Source organism: Catharus ustulatus, chromosome 4 (genome assembly GCF_009819885.2).
Source record: "Catharus ustulatus isolate bCatUst1 chromosome 4, bCatUst1.pri.v2, whole genome shotgun sequence".
Taxonomy (NCBI): Eukaryota; Metazoa; Chordata; class Aves; order Passeriformes; family Turdidae; genus Catharus; species Catharus ustulatus.
In genome coordinates, this window is record NC_046224.1 from 71,912,644 (window position 1) to 71,932,964 (window position 20,321).

Sequence of the window (20,321 nt, forward strand, 5' to 3'; positions counted from 1 at the left end):
AACCCAGACATGGTTGCAGGAATTCGCTTCAAAATTGAGGGAGTGGAAGAGATTCAGTGGGATCAAGTGCTCAGCAAACATTTCTTCAATGCTGTTTTTATCAGTAGCAATTTTTGTCCCATATTCATCTATGAAAAAAAGGGAAAACAAGAGCAGTGTTTTTTATAGCTGTCCATGTGTGGTACTCTGATGGTCTTGTCTGCTGAAGGATTGAAAATGAGCAAAGAAAGGTAGGTCTTGTGACTTGTGATATATTAGCAAAATGATGATGACAGGACTGACATTTACAAAGAGAGTTCAGACAAATAAGGCTGTATCAAGGGAATAACAAAGGGGTTTGAGCTTCGTGTTAATATTGCAGTTAGTTAGAACTGCTGCTGGTGTTTTCTGTAATCCTGTATCAATTTAGGAGCCTTGAGTCATTGTACTGATTTATAAGAGAAGAACAAATCTTTTTACAGTAGCATTTTTCCAATTAGCCGCTCCAAAAACATGCACATCCCCGAAAAAAGAAAGACAAACCAAATAACCAAAAAACCCACAAAACCCCATAACAATTAGAGGTATCTATTGCTTTTGCTCACTTCACATCATTTTCACAGCTGTATTGTCAGCTTTGGGTCTCATTTCAATAGTCCATGCAGTGACCTGCTGTGGTTTGATAGAAACCTTGTCCCTCTAGGTTTTAAAAACTACAAATGTGGTGATTTGCAACAGCCGGAGCAAAATGTTAAAGCTGCTGGCACCCCGTGCAGCTGCTAAATGGTAAACCTGGTTGTTAGTGTTGGCAAGGTGCTTGGGTCTGTCTGGGTTGTTGCTAATGAAAAGTGCCTGTACAAGCCCCAGATTCATAAGTGATTGCTGTGCTGGGAGCACCAAGCTTAGAGCAATGGGAAAGAAGTGCCAAAGAGATGGCAGCTATCAGGAAAGGACATTGCCAGTTTCCCACAGGAATAACCACTGCTGCCTTGCCCTTTCTCTGGGCCTGTAATAGTGTCTGGAACTGCCCCTTCTCCTTTCTGTTCTCCTTCAGCTAGTGTTGATTAAGATCCTTTTGTACCATTATCACAGGCTCTGTATTTCACTTTCCTCCCGATACTGAACAAAAGTGTCGCATGTTCTGGAAAAGCTTTTTGAAAGTAAAACACCTGGGTGGTAAGATGCAAAATATCTTGGAAGGAAAAAGTATGAATGGCTGGAGTTATTTACACATTTTTGTATACAATTTAGCAGTTGTCAGGCAATAATAGCAATATGCATGAGTTTTTTTAAGGCTTTTATGTGTTTCTAAGAAAAAGACAATGTGAAAGATTAGGCCTTTCTTTTCATTAGATTTTCACTAGAATTTTTTCCCCTCCTTTTTTAACTTCCGTTTCATTTAAATTAGATCTATTGATAGTAATTTGAATCTATCTGGTTATTGTCTATTGCACTCTATCACTGGAGTGGATACATTTCTTTCCCAGCTTTCATGGGTTTGAGTGGGTTTGTTCCCATGTAAATGTATTTTAATGTGCATCCTTCCCACATACAGAAGAGGACTTATTTTTGTTGGCAGCATCATTCATAGTCCTGCATCACTCTTGAGTATTTTCAAGGGACAGTGTAGTTGAAACATCACTCCATTTTCTACCTTTCTATTTAAAAAGAAAATTTCACTGGCCATTTCTCACAAAGCGTTGGCTTCCGTACGGTTTTTTTTCACCATGCTAATCTTAATGGGCTGGTTATATTAAACCTATCATGACTAGAAATAATATTTATCCCTTTTTTCTTTTTACTGTAAATATATTTTTGTCTTTTCTGCAACTGATGATCCACAAGTGCACACAAACTCTGGATATACACATACTCTCTTTTTCTACTTATTTTTCTTTCTTCTGTTTTTCTTCATGTTTTCAATACAGCACGTCAGTGCTGTGGCTAGCTTTGGTTGCACTTCCCTCTCAACTCCTACTGGAATTAAATTCTTCTACTTCAGTCTTTCTCCTTTTGTCTCCTTTAGTTATTTTTTCTGTATTTATGTAACTTGTCAGGCTTGAATTCCAATCCATGTGTCTTATTTGGCAGATACAATCCTCCAGATGCTGACATATGTTGTTCTAATGACATAATCGTTGTGTATCTCAGGTCTGATCTCCAAAGATGAGGAAATGTTGATCAAGGAGCTCCTACTTGGCAGTTTGTACTTTGTAGCTCTCAGACTGCTCCTTTCATTCAGCAGCTCCTGGTAATTACATCTGATGTTGCTGTGCTTACAAAAAACACTCTTCATCTTGCTCTGTGAGAAACAGGAACTTCATATAAACCTAATACTTGGATTTACTCAACTTCTAACAGCCAGAGATTTATTCCCCAATCACAGATAACCCCCAATACATTGGTTTTTTTAATTTTAGCAATTGAGAACACCGAGACAGCTGTATGCAGCCAGTGTTAGCATCAGTGGTTAATGTAACTCCACTGCTTGTTGGTGCCCAGCAATATATATTGTAGCAGCTTTACATGGTAATTTGCCTCTCTGTTAATTTATTTGCAGAGTCTTTAGTGTTGGATCTGAGTTTGTTTGGGGTTTATGCTACATCTTGGTTCCAAGCTACACACTGCCCTGAAGGTATTTCCTTCTTCAGGAGTTTATAAAATCTTCTTTCATTCTGCTTTTCAAGCAAATATGTTTCTGGAGGTTTGGGAGATGTTTTTATGTTGCCACTTTCTTCAGGAAATGATAATGAATGTGGACTTCTGTTACTTCAGATGAGTTGCAGAAGGACCCCAAACACTCTTTTTGAGCTAGATTCTGTCATAACTGTCATTTGGGTTTTGTATCATGGGGTTCTGGCCTTCAGCATTTACCTGATGTATATTCTTGAAAACCTCAAAAGTCAAGGTATTGTCTCATCAGTGTAAGAGGTATTTCCCCATTTATGGGTTACAATTTGGTGTGCTTTTCTTGTTCAGAGAATTGAAGTAGTTGATCAGCAAGTGGAACTGAATGAGGGAGATCCACCATGCTTACCTGAGCTTTAAGGTCCTATGATTGTTTGCTCTTGAAATCAAATGAAAGTTTTATACCTCCTTTTGGTAGCACCACACTGTATATTCCCTTAGAGCTTCAGGACCTTCTTAGGAAGACATGCAGGTTTTTGCAGATATTTTTCAGAGAAAAGCAGGCATTATTTAACTAACTGATTTGTTTTCACCAGTTGTCCTCTTCTGAGGAGTAGGTATTGAGCAGAGCATCTTTTGTTCCAGGTTCAGTAGTTCCATCAACACTGCAGAAATCTAGCTTCAATACTTTTGTGAGTCTTTGGGCGTCTTTTGGTAGATATCTGAGACTGCAAACCAGAAGTCCTTAGTAATGGGCTGACTATAAGTAGAACCAATTATTCTTCCTATTTGGTTATGGTAATGGCCAAAAAGAGGAAGCAAGGGAACTTTATGGAAGATTTTTTGAAAAGTCTTTGAAGAATATTTCAATTTTTCCTCTAATTAACCAGCATGCTCTTTAAAGTTACAGTTAATCAGGCCCCCATATTTTCAACTGGAAAAAAAATCTTAACATTTGTGGATGGACTGTCTCCAAATATTTGAAGTATTTGTTGTCTCAAGAACTAAATGATTGTATCCATGAGGAAGCTTTAAGTAGTACTTGAGGCAGCTGAGTTCCCGGATTCCGCTTACCCCATGGAAGGTCAGTTTACAAAGGAGGGGTTTTCTTTCTAGGGAGAGTTTTATTCCATCTAGAATGCACTGAGGTCATTAAGTTCTTTATCTAGATCATGGCTTCTTGAGGAAATACTATTGCAAAAGCAGTAGTTCACAGGAATAAGGGCTTGTAATGATGTAATGATTTCACTGTTTAAGAAGTAATTGATTCCTACTGCAAAACACTTCCAGCATTGCATTCTTCCCATCTGATATATGCAAGGGCACAGGTAAAATGTGCTATTGCATTATTTACAGGGTTTTTTGATAAAATACTTTCAGTACCAGGTGATTCTCTAGTCTTAGAAATGCTTTCAGCAGTTAAAAGAATCATTTCATTGCCTTCTCAAACTGTTAACTAATCTTCCCCAGGAGCTGACTAGAAAAATCCACCTTAATTCCAAGAGTGAAATTAGGCCATAAAGATCTTTGTGTAGTTCAGGACAAGGATTTTGAAGTTTGCCAGGATACCTCAGATTTAATTGAACCTAAATGCCTTGGTGAAAGCATGTATCCTATTTCATGCACTTCCATAAAACTTCATGGTGGATTACACATCACATGAATGCAGGATAGATTAAATTGATACATCATTTTAACGTGCATCACTTGGCCATCCCACCACTTCCTTCCTGAAGTGAAAGGAAAAGCCCAGAAATGTGCGTCAGTCACACCTCCTTTTCCTTTCAGACTTTCAGACAGGCATGTATGGAATTAATTTTGCATGTGAATCAGCAACTGGATCACAACATAGGTAGCAAAAAAATGTATTGTGCCTGAACTCTTGGCACTCCCACAGTGTCAAATGGGTTTTTCATTTTCTGTGTGCTGCCACCAGTGAGCATAAAGGCAGAGCTGTCTTCTCTGTCCCAGTCTAATTCCATCTCTGCTGTGCAATCTCATGCACATGGGATGCAGGAGGGTAAGGGAAGGAGGGCCACAGAGGTATTTGGATAGGTAATATACCTTGAAGAATGCAGTTACTGTAGAGGTAAGTAATAAATGTTTTTCTTTCTGAGTAGTCATCTTTATAAGATTCCCAAAGAGAGGCTGTCACTGTTTATCATTCTGATATTTTATCAAAATACAGGAAGATTTGCCATGGGTATAATTGCTTCAGAGGAATAGTCACTGTAGTAAAAATGTTATAACTGTAGTTTAAATTGATAGGTTTTTTCCCAGAGTCTAAATGTTATCACAATTAAGGTAGAATATTCATGTAATTAAATGGAGGAAAGCAGCAGCAGCACAGGTCAGCATGAGCCTGTCACGTTTTAGAGTTCAGCGCCGAAGAGTTGAAAAAACATGCTGGTGTGTCAAAAGGTTCACTTCACTTTTATCTACTAATATGAGACAGGAGCTTATATTTAAAAAAAAAAAGTAATTCAAATGCTAATCAGTTAGTCACAAATCAGTGAGCTAGAAACAATTCTTTAAGAGTGTTTTGGGTCTGTGTTGCACTAATGGAGGTGCTACCTTACTATGCATCAACCTGCTTCTCCTGCCAGTCATTTGTGTGGTTTTGTCAGGTGGTTGCACACATCATGACACCATTAGAAGAGTAAAATTGCACATCTTTTAGCCAGGTTTGACTGAGACAGGAAAAACTTCTACTCAGTATCTCCTTACTGGGTGGTTATTAGTATTAAAGTTCACCATTTCTAGGCAATTCATTCTAAGTCAGCCTGGATTTTTAACTTTTAACCCTCTATCATATATGTAAAATTTTATGTATTATATTAGGAAAAGTAATTATATATGAATATAGATTTTTCAAATGTGGCACTGTATTTTTGGTGTCGCCAGTTGTTCTTCCTCCTGTCCCTCAAGAGTTCACCTGTCTGAATAGAGCACTGTACAGTGTCATGTTTAATACAGTGTTGAAGTCACCTCTGAAATGTTTGCCTGGAATGAAGAGCGGATATACCTATGTTAGAATGTTTTATTCTGCATTCTTATTTTAAAGGAGTTTCCATTTTCAATGCCACTGTTCAAATGTACAGTTCCCACTCCCATTAACTGACACACAGAACTACACATTCACTTGGTTGTCCATGAATGAGATATCAAGGAGTAAAGTTCATAATTACTCTGTAACGAAGATAGGCAAATAAATATTTCCTAGGTCAGTATTCCTTGCAGAGCCTTTTGTAACCTTATTATTCATCTTTTTGACGAGACATCATTTACAATTATCATAACAAAGAATTAGTTTTGGAAGATGTTATCATTGTTCCTTAACGATTCTGAAAATGTGAAAACATGTTAAGCAACTCCTGGTTTTGAAATGTAGATCTCTCCATTTGTTTCTTTAGAAAACAGCAATTACTTGCCCAGTGAATCCACCTTGGAATGTAACCATCAGCGGAAGGCTGCTCTGCTTGCAAAGCCTAACTACTCCTGCTGCCTGTGCTGGTAGCTGAGCACCAGCCTTGCTCTTTAACAGGGCAGTGGTGCCAGATGTCCTGCGCTACAAAGGACACTACTGCGCTACTGTCCTGCACTACTTTGTCTGCTATAAAGCTTTGTGTCTCTCCTTGGAAACTGATTTAAAGGGGTAGTTTTGAGACTGTCAGAAATGGTTTTTGTACAACTATCTTTGGGGATATGGTGCTAGAAACAGGAATCAAGGCATAAATCAGATTCATTTGTTAAACTCCAATGACTAAGTTTTTCATTATGAAGGTTGCAAGGACAATTTTTTTCCAAGTCAGTCTTCCTTTTCCTTATTCTTTATGTGGTACAAAACTCTTTTGGTGTTGCTCCCTTGAGGTGGGTTTGTTAAGCAGCCATGATCCAGGGCATTCATGTGTGCACAGTCTGCTTTGCAGCCTTCTGTGAAGCTGATTCTGCAGTAGCAAAAGACACATTTATTTTCCTTGCAAGACTAAAGTTAGGAGAGTCTCCCTTACGAATAACAATAGCATCATTTTGTATAAGTGTTTTTTTAAGTTATGCTGCTTGTAGAAACAATAAAACATATTTTCTGATGAGCAGTGTAAGTTTTCTTCAGCAGTCTGAACATATAAGGCACATCTGACCTCACAACTGTGAAGATGCTCTTAATCAAAGAGCAATTCCCTAAGTTTTTAAGGAGTCTTGATACTTCAATGTCTTAGATTCAAACAGCCCATATGAGTCCTTCATATTTCCTAGAGAGCCTTGGGTGTAAAACTTCTTTTAAGTCATAATCTGAACAGTGGAAAACTCTGTTGGGTCAATGTTTGCTTTTCTCCCTCTTAACCTGGAAATGGCAAATTCCAAAGTGCAGTGCTCTGTTTCCCTTCTTACCACACCTGCTGCTGAATGTATGAGCATATGGGCAATTCTGAATGCCTGCTACCTTCCTGCCATTTTTGGCTTCTCTGCTTCTTCAGAACTGCTTACTAATCCTTATTTTCCAACAATCCTTGCTTTTCTGTGCTCTATAATCTGACAAGACTGTGGTATAGCCACACCGGGCAAGCCCTCTTGCTTTGAGATCTTGCTTCACTGGCTTTCTCCTTCTCTTTACTGTGATCTTCCTCTTACTCTTGCATCTCTTCATCATTCTTTCCTTTGTGTGAAGATTATTTGCCTGCAATTGCACCTTGGGAGGGAGAAGCACATTTTTGATTGGCTTAAAACTTGGTTGGTTAAAACGCTGTACTTCCAAACAAGTCATCTTCACCTAGTCTCCCGTCATTTTCCAGGACAATCTGCGTAAAAAGGATGATCGGATTGAAGAATTGGAAGAGGCACTCAGAGAAAGTGTTCAGATAACTGCAGAGCGGGAAATGGTGCTAGCACAAGAGGAGTCAGCCAGGATCAATGCTGAGAAACAGGTCTGCAATCTTGTAAAGTCGCTGGTAGTCCTCCTAGGAAAGTAACCAGAGAGTAAAGTACTAACTTCCCTGCTTTCCTGCGTGAAACACAGCTTTGATGATCTTGTTGTCTGTTCCACCGTTAGGTAACAGCACTCATAAAATCTGCAAAGCCTTCATAGTAAGTTGTATTTCATAGGTAAGATTTTCTTGAAATTAAAATCAAAATATAAGGTACCCTGAGCTTTTGAAATATTGGTTTCAGTAGTAACTCTTCTAATCTGTCTTGCCTGTCAAAGCTGCCTTCCTGTGTGTGAGGTATACGTAGATTTACTGTCTTGTTCGTTGAATATATTTGAAAGACAATGGGTTTTATTAGCCTGGTTCTGTTTATGGACCACAGTCTCTTTGCACTTGCAAAGCAGCTGGTTAAAAAGACAAATCTCTTGTCTTGAGCCAAGCATACACACAGAAAATACATACTTGTGTACTGAAGCCATTGGTAGAAACTTTCAACTTGCAGTAATTGATTTTGTGCCACTGATAACTCTGAAGAATCATGGACATGCCTGATTTTAGCTCAGGTGAGTAATCATCAAGTAAACATACCCTAATTTGTGAATAAATCAGTGAGACTTTGTTAAAGCTTGTGAAGCAGTAGCTGAAACTGGCACTTTTACTTTTTGTGAACCACTTCGGTGTTTTTGGCTATATTTGGGGTAATAAGCAAGCAGGAGCATTTGGTTAGTTGCATTTCAATGGAGGAATCTCCTTGTCTATGCTATTTACTTAACAACACTTCTGACCAAGTGCATTTCAAAATATTTTAAGAGGTTTTTCTTATCATGTATTCTTGTATCAGAGACTTTAATGAAAAAGACGTAAAAATTCAAGTTTTCCTGAAGATAGCAATTGTCTCTCTGTGAGCTTGAGTCAAGCTCAGCTGTTTGCTGATGAATCTATTGAGAATGATTCTGGTTGCTGTATTTTAGGATCCTAGACAGTGTGATGGAGCTCACTTTCAAGAATGCCTTCTTTCCAAACTTCTGTAGGATTTTAAAAAACTGCATGAAATAGAAATGTTAACTGGGTAGTGAATGCCACTTTGAAGATTACATTTCCTTGAAAGGAAAACATGTCTGACAAAGCATTGGGCTCTATGATGAGGCACAAAAGTAATCAAACTGGTATGTGATTTGATGCCTAGGATGTTATAATATTTTAATTAATGAGTTACAAGACAAGGTGACCATTTCAATATTCTTCAAGAGCCTAGAAGCTGATGCTTGAAGAATATAAAAATATATTATATTTATATATCATATATATAAATATAAAAAATAGATTGTTGGAATTGGGTGTAACATCTTAAAAATGAGACAAGGCAGGAATATCAATAAACCATCAGGGCCAAGGGAGAGGTTGAGAAGAGAGGAAGAGAGCCAAGAAAAGTGAGATTTGTGGGTAAAGATTGGTGGATATGATACATAATAGCATAAAAAATAAATAAATTTGGATGTAGCAGTGCACACAGAAGTGAGGAGAGAGAAAAGGAGGATGGAATGAGAGCAGCAGTATTTGAAAAAAAAAAGTTGACATCTATGACAGCAGTGGCTTACTGCAACAGAACTAAACTGCCACCTCAGACCAATTATGGTTTCTAAAATATGCGCAACAAATAGCACAACAGCAAAGGATCTGCAGAGTCTTGTTCTAGTCAGCAGTGGGAGACCTGCTGTGCCCCACTGTGTCCAATAGGATTTTGTTCTAGTATCGGTTAAATACAGTCAGGTGTGTTCAGAGTGGTGGCAAGTAGCTATTTTTCCAAGGTGCAGAGGAGACTTCTTTTCAAAAGTTTTTCAGTGCATATTCTTCCAAATACTTTTAAGGAATTCCCCTCTTTGTTTAATTATGTCCTGTGGAAGTTCTTCATAGAATTTTGAAAGACAAACACAGATTATTACTATTAAAGTTTTAAAATGCAAGACTCCATGTTCCATATATTATGAATGGCAAATCCATTGACTTTGACAAATCATATAACAGATTATGAATGTTCTTAGACCAAGTGTGAGTGATGTGTGTGATTTTTAAAATGTTGTTGTTGTAACTGATTGTAATTTGCTTTTAATTGCATGCTTTTTCTTTCCTCTCTTGTTTATCTCCTTTTCTACCATTCTGCCACTTCACTGCCTGTCTGAAGCTTTTTAATGAATCAGTGCATGAGGTCAACCATTTTGGCTTTAGGTGGTTCAAGGTATGAGGACATCTCATTTGTGCATGCCTCTGCCCCAATATTTAGTGCTGTTACTGTAGCCTTGTGTTGTGTAATCCCACCCTCCATCATCTCATGGTGTGTGGTGTTGTGCTGTTTTATAGGCTTCAGATTTGAATTACAGTGTCCACAAAGCCACCTTGGATTTCGTGGTTTTCATATATCTGTTATAGATTAAAACTTGCTGTCTTCAACCCAGTGTTTGAAAATATCCTCTAAATGTGTATCAACTGTGACAGTGGGTTAATTGTGTTAATATACAGTCTGTGTATACAAGATGTCTCCTGCTGGCTAAAGCTTTCTGTTTATTTCAGGATTTTAGACCTGTTCTTTCTGTCATCTCCCAAGAATAAAATCAGGCATTTCCTACTGGGGGCAGTGCCCCCATTCGATTTGGCATAGCTTTATTATCCCTACTGCTCTGTACAGCAGAAACCCTGTCATACAGAAAGCAGATGAGGCAGTCTTGCATAGATGGGAAGACTTGAAAGTTCTTCAAGCCTTTCTTTCTAATAGTAGTCACCTGGTTTTGATGGTGCACCTGCTGAATCCTCTATGTAAATACTCACAGCTGTGGGGTCATGTTGTATTGCGCCTGGCCCCACTAGTTCAGCCCTCTCTGGGGATGGTCAGAAGTTTTACGCAGACTTCTTTGTAAGTATTCCCTTAAGGCTCAAGTTAGGATTTGTCAGATAAACACTTCTATCATAAAGCTTTTTATTAGAGATGATAAGTGTAGATTCAGGCACTATTTCTGCATTAATCAAATCTGAGTTTATTTTAGAAAAGCTATCATTATGTTCCTCGAGGGGATAAAAAAGGAATTACCCAGAAGTTTTTCCCTGCTTGGAAATACAGCAGTAGTTTTTGCTCCCTAAGAAACACTGTTGGAGGTTTTCTTTGACAAGATGCCCTGTCTTGTTCACAAACCTGTTCACTGTCCTGGTGCATCTTGCCATCCCTTCTCCTGCAGCAGGAAGTTATCCTTTGTATGAATTGAGTCCTAATCAGCACTGTTCCCAGGACAATGCTGGAAATGTGCTTTGATCATCATGGAAGAGTGGGACCCGTTTTGTGGAACGAAGTGAAACACAAGTTCAAGTTCTGTGACTCAGTGTTGAACAATAATTAGTGACAGGTTCTTGTCTCAAGGAGCACAGTAGTAGGATTACTGGCATTTTTAGCCCTCCTTGTTGGAGGGCATACTTCACAAATGTTTTCTCACCCAAGATACTTCATGCTTCCTTTTCCTTGCTCACTTTCATCCCCATGCTGGAGTGCACATCCCTGCTGTTTCCCCAGCCGAGGTTGTTCTGGGGCTGTGTTATGAAATGGAGCAGTGGCTTAATTCGTGGTAACAACTGTCTTATTTTTGAAGGGATTTTTTTCATGAGAAGCACTTCAACTGCCCTGGTTCATGAATCCCCATGCAGAACTTGAGAGGCATCTGAGGAAGCATTGATCTGTAGGGGCAGATTGCTTAGTACTGAAAATATTTTTACCAGAAACATATTGCAGCCTTTACAATGGGTTCCTGTTTCTTTGTGTGAGATGGTGCATTGCCTGATCACGACATAAGTTTCTCTAGCTTATTTTATTTCCTTCCAATTTGAAAAGCAGAAGATTTTAGAAATTTAAGTAGCGTTCCTGCTGATAGTCGTGCATCTCTGTCCCCTCATCACTATCTCTGTGCTCTGTATAGTATCAACTAACATTTAACTCCTTACCATAAAATGTAATGGCAAATAAACACATAAAATAATGACCATTAGCTCGTCATTCCTTCCTTCCTTAAGTAGTTACTTAAACTGAAATTTTTAACTTGGCAGTCTGATCTTGACACCTTCAGTCAACATTTTTTGAAGTTATGGCTCTCAGTGGGACATTTTAAATAAGGTTAAGCATGTTGACCTATAAATAGCTGTATCTGTGCTCATACACTATGTCTTTTTATCCTACACAGGGCAGATTTTTCTGCTTTCCTTTTTTAAGGAAAAAAAAAAAAGATGGGATATTGTAAAAGTGATGTGTTGTTTAAATGGGCTTTCTAAGGCTCATTCCTTTCTCCCACTATCTCTAAATTATTTCAGCAGGATTAATATTATTTCAGGTACACATTACATGTAAAATATGCTGATAACAAGATTCGTGAAATTCTCTATCACGTATCCCTATTTCAAAATTGGTATCTGTTTGTTAAGGAAAAATAAAGATGAAATAGGTTAATAACTCAACCAGAACCTCCCTCACAGTCTCTCTTGTTTCCCTACTGTGAATGTCAGATCTTCAAGGGTTTGAATCTGGAGCCTCCAAGAGCCTTTTCTGCTTATCTGTAAGTTACTGTACAGAAATTCTCACCAAGTTTGGAATGGAACCTGTCATTTGCACTTCCATCAGAACACCATTCTGATTATAACTTTCTAGCAAATACTATTTCAACTACAGTTCATTGTGAGAACAGAATAGAAACTACATTTTCAACAGATTTATCATATATTGGATGCTAGCTATCAAGTACCTTCTAAAAATGCAAAATAAAACACCTACAGATCTGTTACTGAAACAGATCTGAAATATTTTCTCACATATGTTGAGAAATAATTGAAGTTATTTCACAGCATAATTTCAGACACACAGAGTTACTTCCTGCAGGTTCCTGCAAATGAAAAATATAAAAGTGGAATTTTTCAGGAACCACTTCCCTGTGGATATTTTCTGAGCACCACAGAAATATCAGAGTTCTGACTGCTCTGTAATACCTGCTGGACTTTGCTTTTAATGAATGTTTTTGTCTCTTCTTCTGTATCTCCTAATGAGAAATTTGATGAACTAAGATTGGAAATCAAGGCAGTAATCCAAGGTATGGCTGGGGAGTGAAGGTGCTGGAGATTTTTTCTGAGGTTTTTCTAGCAACTTTACATTTCTTTGGCTGAACTTCTCTTGAATATCTTCTGAAAAGCTCTTTTCTGTAAAAGTCTGCCAAAATCATTTTGGCTTTTGAGTGTGTGTATATATGTACATGTGCAAAGTAATTTGAGTACTTAGTTCATACTAAGTAAAATTCTGTGTTAAAAACCTGTATTTTAATTTGTTTTACTGTTAAAAAATTTTAAGAGCTTTCTAAGTCAGTGTCAGCCCAAAGTATAATCTTACCATTGTTTTCCAGTAGATTTACTTTATTCTTTTGTCTGATTGTTCTGCTTTGGTTAGAGAAAACATTTTGGATAACAGAAGTTCACTGTGCATTGTGTCCCTGCCAGTGATTATCTTTGCAGTATTTTTTAGGAGCACTGCATCTCCCTAAAATTACTTTTCCCCAGATATTTAAGTGGATTGCATAACTTTTTCCTTTAAAAATACTGAGTCACACTCCCTGCAAGAGAGAGGTAATTTGGTACGTAATTCCCTCTGCTTTCAGTAATGTATCTTTAAAGAAGTGGAAGAGTAAAATTTTTTCTGGCTTTTTTCTCAGCTGTGCTGAGTGCTTTTGTTTGTGGGGTTTTTTTTGGGGAGGGCTTTTTGCCTCCAGATGGGAAGAATGAATAGAGAGAGAAATGATGAATAGAAAGTCATGCCTAATGACTTTGAGGCAGAGATCTTTTTCTAACATTATAGACAAAAAAACTTCTAAATCTTTTAGACTCATGGAGCTGTTTAGATTGGAAAAGACCTCCACGATCATAGACTCCAACCTGACACTGCCAAGCCCACCACTAAACCATGTCCCTAAGCACCACATCTACCTGTCTTTTAAATTCCTCCAGAGATTATTACTTTGTTTTTGTTTAATTTGTTGCTCTCATTTAAGCTTGCAAAGTAGTCAAAATTTGATGACTTTCAGGAGAACTGGGTACACTGAAAACCTCTGTGCAAAATATACATTGAGCATTTCTCCATATAACTCACCTTTTCATTTAATGAAATGAGAAATACTGATGGAAACTGTTTTATATAAATTTGGTGCAATTGCTGATTTTAAGATCATTTTGTCTGTATTTTTATCCCTTTTTATTGTTTAATAGAGAAATACTGATTTCACATTATGCCTTTTACTAAAGTCAGATATTCCGGACAAAGCTCTATCTTGGCATCTGTCTGCCTGTTACATTATTTTCTTAAGCACCTACTTCTAGACAGCATTTTATTTGTTGTGGCTCAAGAGAAAATCAAATTCTTGCAGACTTGGTTACATTATTTCTTGCTTGGAATTGTGAGGACCCATGCAAACGCTTGTGTTAATATTTGTTTAAGCTAGTCCTGTGCTTTTTTCATTTTAAATTTCTTTTCCAGTTGCATTCTCTGTGATCTTAAATGCGTGATATAATAATATGTAGATTAAAGCATTAGAAAAGCTCCTTAAAGCATTAGAAAAATCTAATTTAACATTAGTCATAAATTGAAAAATACATGTTCTTTTTCTGATATAATTGGGTTCCCCCCCCCAGTCTATGGAGTGCAAGAAAAAAAATTGTATTGCTTTCCATAGCATTGTCCTATATCAAAAAACACAGAAGAGTGACAAGCTTGAGGCTCATTAAATTGAGGATGCCTCTTCATTTGAAATACTTCCTAGTCACACAAAAGTTTCCAGACTTTCCTGTACTGCTGTTTACCATCTGATTGCTTCAAACCCTTCACTGAATTTCAGCCTGAATTCAGTTGGCTCCAAATAGTGGAAGTTCTTTTTATTTCTTGTAGTTAGGTTCTGCTGTTTGCTTTCTGTTAACTAAAATGCTAAAGATCTACTTCCACAAGGTTGTGGAGGTGGAAACTTTTCTGAGTTTGCCAATGAGACTGTGCTTCTTCAGTTTGCCACATGTTCAACCTTCACATGGCAGTGCATGTGCTTTCATTTATTTATGTTCCTGATCCTTAATGTCTTTTGGGAAAAGAGTGTTAAAGTTGTATATGGAATCAGCATAACGTTTTTCACTGCTTGTAGTGAGTTAATACATCATCCCACAATTTTTCTCTTTGGAAAATCAATCTGTGCTCTATAGATTGACAGTCTTTGCTGTGCTGTGTAGCACAGCATTAAATATTTACTTTGAATATTATTCACTTAGATCTAAACTGTCTGCCATAGTGACATATCCTAGTTAACCTCAAACTGTCTTAAAATGCAGCAAAATGGGAATCAGCACGGTCTGCAGAAATCTGTTAAAAAGCTGCTGAAATCCTTGGGCAATTAGTCTCACTTCTACCTTAGCAGCAGTAGATGTGGCCTTAAGAAAGGGCAATTTATTTCGAAGATGGCCATGTTTAGAGTTGTGGCTGGAATATCATGAATTAGCCATACATCTGGGAGAGCTTTGTTTGGGTGGGATAAATTGTGCCAAATGAGTGTGTGCAGCACTGCACAGGATGTGCTTCACGTGCTGCATTCTAGTGTCTCTGCCTCTGTAGAGATTTTTAAAAGGTGATCAAAATCCAGGTTTTTTTCAAGGTGGATTGTTAGTTATTCCTAGTGATTGCTCCTGTATTCCCAAGGGTTGGGAATTGTTGGAAGATAAACACAAGACAGTTTCCTGAGACTGTTGATCCATATAAGGTAAAAGAGGACAGCTTCCTTTGGTATGGTTATGTGGATTAAAAAGCGTAATGAGAATGGATGATTTCACTGGATGATGGTTTCACTTGAGGAAAATGTGGAAACAGAATTGCAACTTGTTTCAGTCTTCAGATACCAGTGACTAAAACAGATTTCTTTTCCTCAGTAGAAATCAGAATTCAGTTTTCACTTAGATTTTTTCAAGACCTGACTCAAATATTTTGTTTATTTTAAGCAGCGGCAATTATTGTTTCCTTCTCAAGAGCTGTTGTCCCAGCAGTAGGCTGTTGCTTATTTATGTAGGTTATAGCCCACATTCAGGAGATACAGCTGTCAAAGCTACCTCCAAACATCCTTACAGGACACAGCTGTGATTTACAGAGTCCTGAAGACTTAGGAATTTTCTCTTTTCCAAGCATCTGTGAATCCTGATTCCTCTTTCTTCGTACAAAAACTCAGCACTCTCAGAGTATGAGCAAAAAGCACTTGATGAATACTCAAGTAAGAAACCCCTTGACAGAGACTTCTTTGTTGATATTTGTGTGGCTTCTGCAGGAGGAGCATGGTAATGTTAGATGTATAGTCAATCTCATTAGTGCTTTTCCTTGCCTAGAGCCATCAGTGGAGACAGCAAGGAGCAGTACAGAGCATTAACTCCTTTTTATTCTCAGGTGCTCTTATTATAATGAAGTTTTTGTTGGGAGACCAGCTCATGGAAATAAGAGACATCAGCTGTCTAAATATCTCAGTTTCACAGTGATAAGAAAAATTGCATTCATCTACAGTATCCTGTAGGTTTTCAGACCATAGGCTTTTGTTCTATTTATCTTGCTCATCTCCTTTTTCCCATTTAATAAGGTAAGAACAGAATAGTGGCACCAGTTCTGTTAAGACACCAAGACACTCTTTATTTTATCAGGAATGCTGAATGTACAAAATCCAAACAACCCAAAAAACACAGGCACAAAGATTTAAGAAAGCCACACAGTATAATGTAAAGAAAGAGTTCATCCTTAAAATTACTGCTGTATATTACAGATGCTCAAAGGACCCTGCCTTTTCTCTGGAGAACTGATAATCCACAAGCCATTTTTACAGCTTCAGCACTAATTCTCCTTTTTACTGCAAACAGAACTCCTTTTCCATGTGCAATGTGCCACAACCCTCTAATGCTGTACACAGGTGACTGTGGCAAAAGGCTGCAGGTCTGACATCCCCTTTGAGATGCAGGTGGAGGTGATGTACAGAAACATCTTAATTACTGCATCCTGTACACTGGTGCTGAATAAGAGGGGCTTGCATTGAAGCCAGGGCTCTAGCCTGTGTGGTGGGACAGAGCCATCCTGCTTTACACTCCTCTGCTGTCATTGGGGCAGAGCTTTCAGCTGTTCTGTGGTTGAGGGCTGTCCTTACCCTACAAATCAGACATTACAGTATTACTGAGGGACAGGAAGATTTTTATTATTATTGTTTACTGATTTCTCTCCTTTTCCTCTGATATTTTTAGCTCTAAAAAACCTATGCCTTACAGTTTTCCCAGTATCTGTAGGAATTTGAAGTTTGTTCCCTTAACTCGGAATAGCCAAGAATTTAGTTAAGTGTCTTGGATATAGTCTTCAAGAGTACCTTAAAGCCACCCTATGGCTTTAACAAAAATGGGGCTATGATGAAACCATAATTCATTTCCCTCTTACTTTGTGTAAAGGTTTATTAGCTTGTGATTTAAGCAAACCATCTGGTCCTGCTGGCAATCCAAGTTATGTCAGACTCAGTGCTTTCTCCCTGTAATATGTTACTGGAGGCAGTTAAATTACATGCCTAAGTCCCAAGTCTGGCCTGTGCTTTTTTCCATGTCTTAACATCTGTTCTAGGAAATTTTTCTGGGATCCAAACAAGTTTACATGGAGCCAGATCTCTTGTCTTTGCCTTTCTTTCTTTTGATTTCTATTTCTTTTCCTTCTCTACAGTCTAATCAGTGCAACTGAGTAAAAGATAATGCAGAAATTTGAAGTCTCTCTATCATTTCAGCAATGTACATAGTAAGATAAAAAATACTTTATTAACTCAAGAGCTGTAGATAAATAGGAGACTGTCATCTGAGAGTGACACTTTGATAAATGTTAATTATTTTTTCAGCACTTCTGATACTCTTTCTGCTGGCTTTTAACTACAAGATGTTTTGCTTGCCTAATTAATTTTGTGCAATAGTACTGATTCTTATTACATTTTGTCTTGTAATGCTAATTTCTTGTTTATACCAAACAGTTCTATGTTTAGAAAAAAAATAATTTTAAATATACTTGTTGACCTGCTGAGATGGTTTTGAAAAGATCTCTAGTGATTGATTTATACAAAGATCATGGAAAATTGTTTGGTTGGTATTTGTACCTGTGTCCTCTGAAAGTTCAGCATTTTGTATTCTGCCTGGAATTTTGAGATACAATCGTGAATATAAACAGCTACCCCATAGCTTACTGTGTCTGTGTGTATATTGAAAGAATTTGAATTTCTTTCCTTCAGTCAGAAGCATAAAAACAACTCTGATTCCAGGTATGTAATTAAGCATTAAACTGTGTTTCCTACGTTTGACCTAAAATACTGTATCTCCAGCTTGGGATCTTGGTGTAACAGTCAGCTCCCTTTGTCATGCCCTTTTAGACTTTTAATTACAGACTGGCAAGGTTGAGAGGGGATTCTGTCCCTCTCTTTTGCCCTGGAGAGACCCCACCTTGAGCATCCAGCTCTGGGACCTCCAGCACATGGACATGGACCTGCTTGGGCAGGTCCAGAGGGGGCCAAGATGATCAGAGGGCTGGAGCACCTCTCCTGTGAGGAAACCTTGGGAATTTGAATTGTTCAGTCTGGAGAACACTCTGGAGAAGCTTCATTGTAATCTTGAAGTATAAAAAGGGAACTTCAAAGAGAGAGAGACTCTTCCTCAGGTCTCTAATTACAGGACAAGGACCAGTTGTTTTAAACTGAAAGAGAAGAAGTTTGGACTGGACTCATGGAAGAAGTTCTTTATGAGTACAGTGAGACACTGGAACAGATTGCCCTGAGAAGTGGATGTCCCATCACTGGAAGTGTTCAGGGCTGGGTTGGACAGGGCTTTGAGGGGCCAAATCTAGTGAAGGGCATGGCTGGAGGGTTGGCCTGTGTGGTGCTTAAAGGTCCCTTCCAACCCAAACCGTTCTATGAAAAGATGAAAAACAAGATACTCAGTCTCTTCTGTAAAAACTGATAATCTACAGGTGAGAAAAAACCTTACCTAACATAAAGTTTTTTTAATATAGTGTACCAATGATTTGCTCTCTTTAATGCCAGTCATATACATGTGGATTTAGATGCATTCATATCCTATCACTTGAGACTAGAACAATTTCCTTTGTGGTGTCTGTGCAGGGTGTTCTTTAGCCTTTTCCTCATTCTTGGTATGCACATAGCCTAGAAGCATGGATTGTGTGGGTCACCATTTCAGAATAGAGCCTCTGCAAGTGTTTTTTCAAGTATATAGCATTGTGCTCTTTTTCCCCCTGTACTGATTACTGTCATTGCCTTTAGAGTTGCACAGTCCCACTGTAGTGAATTACATAATGTTACCAGCATTCATGATGCATTTGTGGCTTGGCTCATAACCCAGAAATGCTCTGCTGCTCTGAAAAGGTGCAAGCAGGAAGTTAAGCTCTAGAACTATCTTCCTGAGAGGGCTAGAGAAACCTTTTCCAATTTTCTGTGCAGTAGAAAAGTTATCTTCAGGTGATGCTTTATCACTCAGGAGAGCTCACCATGGGAAGAGAAAAGGTAGCTGCCACGACATTGTAATGTAAACAACCTGAAGTGTTTGGGGAAACTGAGGTTCCATTAGTGAACCATCTGTCTGTTGAAGTCTTTGGGCTCCGATTTTAACAGGTAAATAATTACAACTACATCAGTTGATCTGAGCATTCTTCCTGGTCTGAAATATCACTTGGTTCTCAGGAATTCTTAGCAGTGCATTAGTTCTCATGTTACAGGTGAGGGAACTGGAGCTTTCCTATCCTGATCACCAGAAATCATTCCAAGAGCTAGTACAGAGGCTGGTAGGATTTCCAGCCTCAGTAATACTTTGTATATACAGTCCCTTTCTCAATTTTGCTATCTTTTTACTGGCTTTTGGAGAACTTGACCAAGCCCTTTGCCAAGTCCCTGGCTCCACATTACCCAGTGGCCAGAAAGGTTTACTGGAACCACTGCGTGTTTGGAGATAATGTGGTATCTCCATGTCTGTGCTAAAGCCTGGGTTTTGATTTGCAGTTGCAGGAGCCTGAAATGACAGCGGGTAGGAGCAGGGAGGTTAAGATGGCAGATAGGCTCCTGAAAAGAGCTTCAGGTTTTTTGTAATTAAATAATTTCTTTGCAGACTGTCATTAATATGATAAATAAACTTCTCCTATTGCACTGCCCTTTCTCTCCACCTTGCTTTCATGTTTCCTAAGGACGGAGATGTAATACTATGCAAAGTATTTGTCCTATCTTGACATTTACCTTGTCTGCTGCTGTGAATGCCATCCTGATCTAATTGACATTCTTTGCCTTCTTTCACATAGTTTGTTCAGTCTCTCAGGAAATCTCTCCTCTAATGGAAACTTATTTCAGCTTGATGTTCTTCCTTAAAGATAAGCTGTCATCCAGTCAGGTCACTTAAAGCCTAAAAACGGTGAACAAATAACTTTCCATTTAAGTTCTCTGCTCAGAATACGTAAAGAGCTTTCTGGCCTGTGTACAGAGAACTGAATTGTGGCTAAGTCCTAGACAGTCAAAGATGCACCTTGCTTTATACACTGTCATTTGGGCAAAGAGAAAAGAGGAGCTGGAGTTGACTCTTTGCATCTTCTGAAATGGGTGGAGGCTTTCTAGCTACAGCTGACAGGGCACAAGCTTACCCACAGCTAAATTGAAAATGTCAACAGCGTGTCTCTAAAAATGTCTCAACATGCCAGGAGCTCTG

The 20,321-nt window shown here is 38.3% G+C and overlaps 1 protein-coding gene across 13 annotated transcripts in view; it reads left to right on the forward strand.

Annotated features, from left to right (window-relative positions):
- The window catches only part of ERC1 (ELKS/RAB6-interacting/CAST family member 1), a 282,848-nt gene that overhangs the window by 162,534 nt on the left and 99,993 nt on the right, over window positions 1-20,321 (forward strand). For 11 of the 13 annotated variants that reach the window (XM_033057010.1, XM_033057014.1, XM_033057016.1 and 8 more), the window contains one exon: window positions 7,398-7,529. The exons of the other annotated variants lie outside the window; for them this stretch is intronic. In XM_033057010.1, coding sequence (XP_032912901.1) covers window positions 7,398-7,529 — 132 coding nt within the window. The remainder of the gene's footprint in view (window positions 1-7,397; window positions 7,530-20,321) is intronic. 13 annotated transcript variants of the gene reach the window in all.